Raw genomic sequence first — 11,289 nt, 5'->3', positions numbered from 1 at the left:
TGACATTGTGTGCTTTTATCCGTTTTTCTAGGTAGTTTATAGTTTTTATTAGATCTTAATAGCATGCATGCTTACTTGTGTGTGTGTTCACACTTTAGGACTACTGTCTTAGAAAGGGCATGTGAGACTCCCTAGGAAAAATAGAAAACCCGAGACTCTGTTTCTGGCCCATTACTCTTGTACCACAGGGCCTATTCCTCATTCCATTAATGAGGATGGGAGTAGATGAGAGATGAGGGGGAGTAGGACTCAGGGTCTCCTCTCTGGTCACCTGTGCATTTCAACTTCGTGAAGGATTCTTTATTCACTATTTCCTTTTGAAGTCCACATATCCTTCTTTTCCCTTCTTTCTTCACACACCCAAGCCCTCTTTGCTTCTTTCCTTCCCCCATATCCACCGAGAGTCAAGTTGTGCTCTCAGACTGAGTAGTTTGGTCTATTTCTATGGATGTCTGTGTGTGTGTGTGTGTGTGTGTGTGTGTGTGTGGTGTTGTTGGTGTTATAAATCTAGAAATCGTATTTACCTAGAAAAACATCATAACATGAAAATCAGGTTGGTAAATTATCTAGATGTTTTCAGCATTAGGGACCCCATTGGGACATTCATTGGCAACACTTTGCATAAAAATGCACAATGACCAAGAAAAATATAAACTCTACTGGTGTGTATTGTGCGATTCTTAAGGACAGAGACTGTGCTTATGGAATGATTTTCTCAGCAATCAATGTAGTGGGAGCCATGTAGTGTATGTTCGCTAATTCCCTGCACATTCCAAATAATAATCTTTCCACTTGTCCCAGATGATACTGAGGGGTGGTGCTCCGAATGGCTGTCTATAATTTCAGGTGTAGAGCATCCTTTGAGGACAGTTCCTCAGATATTGATAAGACAGTTTCTCCAGAACTTTAGGAAGTCACTGAAGAAAATACATGTTCTGAGTTGGGAGCTGCCTATCAATTTCAAGACCATAGCTTTCCCCTCTCCACCTAGACAAATTAATTCTTCTGCACCTGATGTAATTTTCTCAACATCTGTAATAAACAAAGCCATATAGCCAAGCCATGTTTATGGAATTTTGCTACATAATGTGGACTTGGGAGTATGCATGGAGGATGGTCCAGCACTGAAGAAACTGTCTATGGTGGCCTCAATTTGATGACAGTATCTTGTACTCCTGGTAGCCCCACACACCTGTTCCTGGACAAGTATCAAGGTTCTCTTTTAATCTTGGACAGGTTCTCCCTTTATTCCAAAGGTTCATAAATATGTCCTGGTTTTACATTCTTAGAGATATTATAGCCTACTTTGTATCTTATTATTTTTCTGATGAAAACCTAGCTACAGAGGAAAATATAGCCTCCTTGTTTCAAACATTTTGTGTGTGTGTGTGTGTGTGTGTATCCTCATAAAAACAGTGAAAGCTTATGTCCTTGTTGATCTTGGACATTTTATTACCAGTCTCTGAAGAAACCTAATTAGCTTTTAAGGAGAAGCTTACAGTCTGGAAATATGGTTTATTCATTCTGAATTCTTTTTCTTTAATAAATTAAATAAATTCAGGACCTTGTGTTTTGTTTTTTGTTTTTGTTTTTGTTTGGCTTGTTTCTGCTATTTTCCCCTTCAGAATACATATCTCTAATTTACTACCTCTCCCAACTACCTTTCTCTTCCTCTGACATGTTGTTTTCTCATCCCTGTTTTTTAAAACTCAGGCAATTTTGATTTTATTTTTACTATACAACATTTGTACAGTAATACTAATTTAAACTTCTATATTATTTGATATGCTTTAATTTTAGGGGACTCCTAGTGTTGGTGATTTCTATCTCAGTTACTGCCATGCCATATAGATACAACTTCAAAGCATTTTCTATTATTTTTATTATGTTCAATGAGCCAACATACAATACATCATCAGGTTTGTTTTTTTTTTTTTTTTTAAAGATTTATTTATTTATTTATTTGACAGAGAGAAATTACAAGTACACTGAGAGGCAGGCAGAGAGAGAGAGAGAAGGAAGCAGGTTCCCTGCTGAGCAGAGAGCCCGATGCGGGACTCGATCCCTGAGATCATGACCTGAGCCGAAGGCAGCGGCTTAACCCACTGAGCCACCCAGGTGCCCCACATCATCAGTTTTTGATATAGTGTTCAACAATTCTCTTGTTGCTTATAACACCCAGTACCCGTCGCCACACGTGCCCTCCTTAATACCCATCACCCAGTCACCCCATCCTCCGACCTCCTCTCTTCCATAACCCTCAGTTTGTTTCTTGGAGTCCAGAGTTTTTCATGTTTTGTCTCCCTCTCTGATCGCTTCCCATTCAGTTTTTCTTCTCTTCTCCTCTAGTCCTCCACTCAATTCTTTATGTTCCACATATGGGTGAGATCTTTTGATAATTTTCTTTTTCTGCTTGACTTATTTCACTTAGCCTAATCCCCTCCAGTTCCATCCATGTCAATGCAAATGCTAAGTATTCATCATTTCTGATGGATGAGTAATATTCCATTGCATATATGAACTACATCTTCTTTATCCATTCATCTGTTGAAGGGCATCTCACCTTCCACAGTCTGGTATTATGGACATTGCTGCAGTGAATATTGGGGTGCATGTACCCTTCTTTTCATTGCATCTGTATCTTTGGGGTAAATACCTAGGAGTGCAATTGCTGGGTCATATGGTAGCTCTATTTTTAACATTTTGAGGAATCCCCATCCTGTTTTCCAAAGCACTATATGTATTATATGCAGGCTAATGGGACATAATAATAGTAACAAAAAAGTGAAGTGTTGAAGGAGAAGGAGCTAAGAGGTAAGAGGAGACACTGCTCAATAGGGAGCCTGCTTCTTCCTCTCCCACTCCCCCTGCTTGTCACCCTCTCTCTTTTTGTCAAATAAATCTTAAAAAAAAAAAAAAAATTAGGTACGAGGAGACAGAAAGAATCTGAACATACAGTTAAGTCAAATGATTTTCTGAGAAGAAGCAGAAAGAGAACCAATGAATAAAGCAGCTATGAAAAAAAAATACATGAGGGCATTTGGCAGAACAAAGAAACACCCATGTAGAAGAATCCAAAAGCTTGAATCTCCAAAGATGGAGTAGATATGAAATGTTTACAGCAACGATTCTTTGGGAAAAGTTTTCAATTAGCAATAATCGCGCCTAGGATAAACCTCATTGGCTATGATACTGCCACTGCGCAAAGCAACGATTCTTAGATATTACTGTATACCTGGCCCGGGATGGGTTTTAAGGAGGGCACATATTGCATGGAGCACTGGGTATTATGCACAAATAATGAATCTTGGAACACTGCATCAAAAACTAATGAAGTACTGTATGGTGACTGACATAATAAAAATAATAATTTAAAAAAAAAAGATACTACTGTAAACCTGAATCACTTGGGGATCATGATCAAGGGCAAATTTTAGTTCAGTGGGTTGAAGGTAGAGTCTAAGGCCACATGTCTAACAAATCCCTGTGCTTGTTAGCTGTGGCTAGTCTCTGGCCCACACTTCTGGTAGCCAACCTCTAAAAAGGGGTAACCAGCTGTTGGAGCAACAAAGCAATCAAAAGTGATGGTGGTGGCCTGTGTTCCATAAAGCACCAACATTCAATTTCAGGAACAAAGGCAACTTTTCCCGACTAAAAACTATGTATTTATCATGAGTGCGAATAGCAAGAAAGCAGCTAAGTAAGATCATTAACCACTTGTACTTATTTACTTATTTGTTATTATTTGTACTTATTTGTTATTGTTACATACTGTTATTGGAAAATTTTTAAGCATAAACACAATAATAGGACCTGATGTTATAAGAAAGATTAATGAAAATGTTTCATTTAATTTGAGAAAATTTTAACCATTAACCTAATATTTTTTTCTACTTAGGGGAAGACTAACCTTCCTTATCTCAAGTATAACCTGCAAATTCTCTATTCTTCTTCTGTAGGGAAATATTTGTGAAGTTCCATTTATCATACCAATTAATTATCTCCAAATATGAAGATTACAATTAAGGCTTCTTAAGGTATACTATATCTTATACCTTCTTAAGGTATATACATCTTATATTAATGTATAATATCACCAAAGAATCTGAATTCCTGGGTTAAAGGTTTTTATAAAGCTGCTCTTCACCTGTGGGCATACAATGTGGCCCAATACTAGCACTGCCCCCTTTTTGCTGACTGGCTTCCCTGGTCTGGAGGCTGCTCATCACTGGATCTCCATACCCTTCTTTGCAGTCTACGTCTCTGTGCTTCTTGGCAATGGTACTCTCCTCTGCCTCATCAAGGATGACCACAGCCTCCATGAACCCATGTACTATTTCCTCTCCATGCTGGCAGGCACAGATCTGATGGTGACATTGACCACGATGCCTACCGTAATGGGTGTCTTATGGATGAACCACCGGGAGATAAGCCACGGAGCCTGCTTCCTGCAGGCCTACTTCATTCATTCCCTTTCCATTGTGGAATCAGGTGTCTTGCTTGCCATGGCCTATGACCGTTTTATTGCCATCCACAATCCCTTGAGATACACTTCCATTCTTACCAATATTCGGGTGGTAATGTTAGGAATGGGAGCTTTTATGAGGGGGTTTATGTCCATCATCCCTGTAATCTTGCGTCTCTTTTCATTTCCATATTGCCACTCTCATATTCTCTCCCATGCTTTCTGTCTTCATCAAGAAGTCATGAAACTGGCCTGTGCTGACATAACTTTCAATAGACTTTACCCGGTAATTTTGGTTTGTTTAACAATCTTCTTAGATTCTCTTATCATTCTTTTCTCCTATATCCTAATTCTTAAGACTGTCATGGGCATAGCCTCTGGTGAAGAGAGGACCAAGGCCCTCAATACTTGTATCTCCCACATCGGCTGTGTCCTCATCTTTTATGTCACTGTGATTGGTCTGTCATTCATCCACAGGTTTGGGAAGAATGTGCCACCAGTGGTCCACATTATAATGAGCTATGTCTACTTCCTCTTCCCTCCTTTAATGAATCCAATCATCTATAGCATCAAGACCAAGCAAATTCAATATGGCATTCTCCGCCTTCTATCCAAAGATCGATTTGGAAGTTAAATGCAGATGGTAGGTATCTGAGGTTTCTCTGAACAGAGAACCATGGAATGCCAATTCCACCAAGTCTTAAAACCTATGGTGGCAATCTCCATTTCTTCAAATGATACAATGCCATTTATGAAGCTTATGAGTTATAATTTATGAGTTGATTTGTTTCCTTGTTTTCCTGTGTTCTTCTCTTCAAATTCTAAATAAAGGATAGAAATGTTTTTATTTTCTTGGAAAAGTACAGCTCTGATGTTGTGTTTTTTGTATATTCAAGTTAATTTTTATGCTAAAACACATTGACAATTTGTTGTAGCCATTTGCATGGCTTACTTTGGACTTTTCTGATCATGTCTCTTGTCATTTTCCTATCAGGGAGTTCATCATTTCCTAATTTCTTTGTGGGAACTCATTATAAATGAATCCTCATGAGTCATTTATTTTGCAAATATATCCCAGTTTCCATTTGTCTTTTTATAGATAGAATTTAAAATTTTATATATAAGTAACTTCATTTTTATTTTCTTTATTGATATTTGGGGGTCACATGATAAAGACTTCCTTGATTCCAGGTTTATTTTTCATATTTTCTTGTTTTTTGCATAACTTCTGTTTGGACATTCTACTTTATAAAAGGTTAATATTTGGAGAAAATTAAGAAATTTAAACGAGTACTCATTGATTCTATTTTCAAAATAGTAACAGTAATCAGCTATTTGGTTGATATTTTAAGGCGTGAGACAGGAATGATGCTAAACAAAAATGTTTAAGAGCAAAGAAATCGATACAAAATATTGTCTTAATTAAACCCAACCCACTGAGGGGGGTGTCAAAAATCAAAGAAGCCTACATTTAAAATTATCTCTGTGATTAGCTACAACATGTGAACGACAAACTGTGTTGAGGATGTGGGTTCCAAGATAGATCACCTCTACACTGAGCTAAGGGGAAGATTGTCTGAAGAGCGTGTCTTTAGCTGAGACCAGAGGGCAGATGAGTAGTTAATTGTTGAGATAGAGGTAAAAATGTTTTAAGCAGAAAGTAGTATGTGAGAAGGCTATAGTTTGAATGGTTCATGGAAACTTCTGGGAATGTGGCTCACGTGAAGAGAGTAAGGAGGTTAAATCAATAGCATCCTGTTGGCCAAAGCAAGTGTTTTGAGTGTCTACCCAGAGCGTCACAAGAAGCTACTGAATTAGTTCCAACCAAAAGAGTGATACAATTTCTGTGATATTTACAATTTATATGTTGAGGTTTGATGTGGATTTTAGTATAGCAAAAGGGGCATAAGAAAATCAGAAAGATAACTGTGCCAGTTTCAGACAGATATTAGTAACTAACATTATTAAAATGAAGATAAATATTGGATATATATAAGATATATATAAGATCTAAAATTGATAGATTTTAGAAAAACATACAAAAGAAAAGTTTGGGAAGAAACAAATAAAAAAATAATCTGGATTATTTTAAGAACATGAATGTCATTAACCCCAAAATGATCACTGATTATGCATAAAATCCATGTTTGAAAAACACTCTGTTAATTTGAAGATGAGTAAATGTCTCAGTAATCAAGTTTGACCCCTTAAAATTACTAAAGGAAATATTTTATGCTGTAGCACTAAGCTTTTAAGAGTAGAAAGTAATATATTAATTAGTTAGTCATTTAAAAAATAATTTTAATATTTGTATCTTTTTTCCTTATTATTAATGATCACAGTAAAAGCTAGTCCTGTATGAGCATATGATGAAAGGATAGAGGTACAAGACAATACAAAAAACCTGAAGCATTTGACACTAATAGAAGCAGCTCATAGAATACATGGGTCTTTGCATTCTTACCCAGGGAGAAAAAGGGATAGATTAAAGTTTACACCCAGTGATTTTTCACTGGAGTGTGTCCACTTCTATCAAAACCTACTGATAACACCCTATCACATCCACACCAACACAGTTTATCATCTGGATTGCTGTGTATTGATTCTTCTTGTTCTATCTTTCTTCTAGTGTGCTCCTCATACTGTAGCAAGTGACCTTTAAACAAGGATTACCTGATTGTAAGCACGGCCTATCATTTATTTCATACTCTTGTCATTTGAGTAAAGTCAAAATTCATTACATGAATTTTAACACCCTATGTGATCAAAATATGCTACCAAAGATTCATTTTATGTTAAGCTTTCTTTCATAAGTTGTTCTGGAGATGCTATAATTTTTAGTATAAATTTATAATAAAAAAATTTTGGCTTAAATTCATCATTTTGTTTTCTTGTCCCATGACTAGTGCACATGTTTTTCTTTGATTGGTTTGTTTTTTTGTTTATTTCTCTGCATGGAATTAGTGCCCTATCTTAGAAAAAAATATTATATTCCTTGTGCTTCTATTATTCAGTTCTCAGCTTAAACAGCACTTCCAGGAACCTTGCTCAGATCCCAGAAATGTATTCTATGTGCTCTCCTAGCACACTGACATTCATATACTAGTAATAGTGTTTTATAAATTCATGGCAAATATACTTTCTGGTTCCCACTAGATTTTTGAGTTTCATTAATGAAATGAACATGTCTGTCACCCTGATCCTGTCACAAAATAGACAATGATAAATGAAGTAATTTTAAGATACAATATAAGACAACTTTCATTCACCTGGCTGTTCACAGATCCATTGAGGTTCCTGTGAATCAGAACTGATTGCTCCATAGTGACAAAAAAGACAAAAATGTGATTGGAATTCACAAATTCTAGGAGTAACAAAGGCACATATGACTCCCTGGACCTTTGAGATAGACTATAGTAGTGCTGATGTTGAGGATCTTGGGGTCACATAATTATGTCCTGACATGCCCATTAGGGTGGTATTTGACTTTCCAGTTTTCCTAACTCACCCTTGGGGAAACACACGATGGCTTTTCCCCAAAGTGGTTTAATGACCCAGACATTTACAGAAAAAGAAGAAAGGGAAGGAGAATCAAAGAATCTCCCAAGTGGGTGGGAAGGTGAAACTCTGGGGAGGTGATTTCTACAAACACAAACTCTTCAACTTGGTCTCTTCCAAACTTTTTGAGAAGAAAGAGTTTGGGGTAAGTCCTCTAAGAAGACAGAAAGAAAGTAACTATTCCAGCAATACAACTGTGTAGTGGGTGAATTCCAGGAATAGAAATATGATAGATGCAGGCAAGAGAAGATAGAAAGATTTTCCAGAGGGCTGCATAGGGTACATATCCCACCTGATGTGAACAACATAATAGCACAGACCTCCTTTGGACAGATGTATCACAGCAGGTTTGAAGTTTTTAGTGGGAGACCCATGGATGGGCCTCAAGAATCTGTGAATGGGTTTAGACTAAATGTGACATTGTCTGCTATTATCAATTTATCTTAATCCAGGCTTTTTGACTTTCTTAAGGATTCCATAAAATGCTAACATTTAATTTAAAAACCAAACAAAATTTTCTGATAACAACAAAAAATGTCTCTATCATGCTTGCAAATACAAAATTAAATCAAATTTAAATGTATCAAGTATATCAATGAATTTATAACCAAACTAAAAGACAATGTAACTAAGTAATATAATTATCTATATGTATATTTTTATCTTTTTTTTGAAAAAAAATTGAGAAAATTTTAACCATGAACCTGATATTATATATAATGTGGGAAAAGACCACAATTCTACATCATTATTATAGCCTAGAAATCTCCACTGCTCTTCTGGAAAAAAAAAAAAAAAAGTTGTAAAACCATGTATATACCAATTAATTATCCTGAGTACAAAGATGACTGGGACTGCTGTAATATGTTCCCATAGGGAGGTCGTGCAAAGAGAAAACACTGGATTTCTGGGTTCGTAGCTTCCATAAACTTGCTCTCCACCTGCGAACATACTATGTGGCCCAATATTAGCACTGCTCCCTTTTTGCTGACTGGCTTCCCTGGTCTGGAGGCTGCTCATCACTGGATCTCCATACCCTTCTTTGCAGTCTACATCTCTGTGCTTCTTGGTAATGGTACTCTCCTCTGCCTCATCAAGGATGACCACAGCCTCCATGAACCCATGTACTATTTCCTCGCCATGCTGGCAGGCACAGATCTGATGGTGACATTGACCACGATGCCTACCGTAATGGGTGTCTTATGGATGAACCACCGGGAGATAAGCCACGGAGCCTGCTTCCTGCAGGCCTACTTCATTCATTCCCTTTCCATTGTGGAATCAGGTGTCTTGCTTGCCATGGCCTATGATCGATTCATTGCCATCTGCACACCTCTGAGGTATAACTGCATTCTTACCAATTCCTGGGTGATGAAGGCAGGATTGGGGGTACTAATGAGAGGATTTTTATCCCTTGTGCCCCCAATCATGCCACTCTACTGGTTCCCATACTGCCGTTCCCATGTTCTTTCCCATGCCTTTTGCCTCCACCAAGATGTCATGAAACTCGCCTGTGCTGATATAACATTTAATCGTGTGTACCCTGTGATTCTTGTTGCTTTGACTTTCTTCCTAGATGCTCTGATTATCCTCTTCTCTTATATTTTAATCCTGAAGATGGTTATGGGCATCACCTCCGGAGAAGAGCGAGCTAAGGCCCTTAACACCTGTGTCTCCCATATTAGCTGTGTTCTGGTATTTTATATTACTGTGATTGGCCTGACTTTTATTCACAGGTTTGGGAAACATGCACCACGTGTGGTCCGCATTACTATGAGCTATGTCTACTTTCTGTTTCCTCCATTCATGAACCCCATTATATATAGTATCAAGACCAAGCAAATTCAGAGAAGCATCCTTCGCCTATTTTCTGCGCATAGTAGGGCTTGAGCTTTTATTTCGCAATCTTAAGCTCTCTGGGAGTTTTTCATTTCCCGTTATTGGAAGAGATGCCTGGTTTTATACTCAGTGTTTTTTCAGAGTTAGTGACATTTTAATTATTACGTAAAACTATAAATTGATGTGAGCAGATATATATTCTAGTATTACATGTGTATTAGAATATATATATTAGAATAGAATATGTATAGAATGTGTTATTAGAGTATATATAATGTATAATATTCTATATATATTCTCTCTATATATATATATGTATATATATATACTGCGTGTATATTCCAATATATGTATTAGAATGAATATTGGAATTGCATAGATAGAATGTTTTATTAGAATATATATATTATACACATATGATATATATTTAAGAGAAAACCCTGGTGATCTTGGGGAAAAGGGATATAGGAAAAAGGTGAGATGGGACATTCCAGATCTTCTATGTGAAGAGAGAAGTACTACTTCAGAAAATGTCAGATAAATGAAGAAACATAGCCTGGATCAAAGACAGTTAATCTGAAGGAAGATGTGCACGTGGAAGTACATTTTCTGTGTTATAAAAAGGAAATCAGAATGATCTATTTCTCCTTTCCCATCTCTATGTTTGAATCTAACTGTACTGGAAATGATGTTGCTCCAAAAGTAAATAAATTTCACTGAGGAAACTTAGCACATGTATAGAGTTCTAGAAAGCTTATACCTGAAGCTTCACTTTCTCTCAGTATATCAGTGGATTTTATTATTAAATGGAAACTGATAAAGATCAAAGGCAAATTAGCAACCCATCAATTTCCTATTAGCCAGTTGAAGCCAGATCCCCTAGCATGCCTTGTTCTCTTCCCATAGCTGCTGAACACTAACATACTAATTTTCCTCTTTCTGGCTTTCTACTTTACCTCCTGATATTTTTCTTTTGTAAAAATTCAGTATAGATTTAGATATCTCTTGTCTCCACCTCCCTTTGCTTGCTTCCCAACATAAAAGAACTCAGGGCTTTTTCACTTGGATGAAAATTTTATGCTAGTCAAGTCAGAAAACCCAGCAAAAGTAATGATATGTACTGATGGAATAGTTTCTTCTCTCTATTTTTTCAAAATCTTGTAAGATTTTATGCTGTTCATTTTTATTTAGAGATGGTTAATTGTCTTTTGCTCATGTTACAGGTAATAGTAATAATCTTATCCATCTACTGTTAGCTCTATGCTACTATGTGGAACTAGACTAGTTACAGCTATGTGACCTAAATATTTCTATATTCTGAAAAGGCTGCTGTTTTTTCCTAAGCTGGTTCTTTTAGTTGGACCCCTTCCCAACCCCTTATTTTTCTTATTCAAAAGCTTATGTACAGAGCCCAGGGAACAATCAGC

At 36.8% G+C, this 11,289-nt stretch overlaps 2 protein-coding genes and 1 non-coding gene across 3 annotated transcripts; 2 read left to right on the top strand and 1 right to left on the bottom strand.

Annotated features, from left to right (window-relative positions):
- Positions 1-3,073: 3,073 nt before the first annotated feature.
- Positions 3,074-3,210, bottom strand: LOC131822794 (U4 spliceosomal RNA). Its single transcript, XR_009350318.1, has one exon. It is a non-coding gene; the product is annotated as a U4 spliceosomal RNA (small nuclear RNA).
- Positions 3,211-4,160: 950 nt separating this feature from the next.
- LOC131821330 (olfactory receptor 51B2) lies at positions 4,161-5,099 on the top strand. Its single transcript, XM_059157361.1, has one exon. The coding sequence runs from the start codon at positions 4,161-4,163 to the stop codon at positions 5,097-5,099; it is 939 nt and encodes a 312-aa protein (XP_059013344.1).
- Positions 5,100-8,977: 3,878 nt separating this feature from the next.
- LOC131821325 (olfactory receptor 51B2-like) lies at positions 8,978-9,913 on the top strand. Its single transcript, XM_059157351.1, has one exon. It carries the CDS (start codon positions 8,978-8,980, stop codon positions 9,911-9,913), a length of 936 nt encoding a protein of 311 aa, XP_059013334.1.
- Positions 9,914-11,289: the final 1,376 nt, after the last annotated feature.

Source organism: Mustela lutreola, chromosome 1 (genome assembly GCF_030435805.1).
Source record: "Mustela lutreola isolate mMusLut2 chromosome 1, mMusLut2.pri, whole genome shotgun sequence".
In the NCBI taxonomy this organism is placed as follows: domain Eukaryota; kingdom Metazoa; phylum Chordata; class Mammalia; order Carnivora; family Mustelidae; genus Mustela; species Mustela lutreola.
The sequence above is the reverse complement of the archived record's forward strand: the minus strand, read 5'-3'. Positions and strand labels throughout refer to the sequence as shown.

Coding starts and splice junctions, on each gene's coding strand:
- LOC131821325 (XM_059157351.1), top strand. CDS start 8,978: ATGTGGCCCAATATTAGCACTGCTCCCTTTTTGCTGACTGGCTTCCCT.
- LOC131821330 (XM_059157361.1), top strand. CDS start 4,161: ATGTGGCCCAATACTAGCACTGCCCCCTTTTTGCTGACTGGCTTCCCT.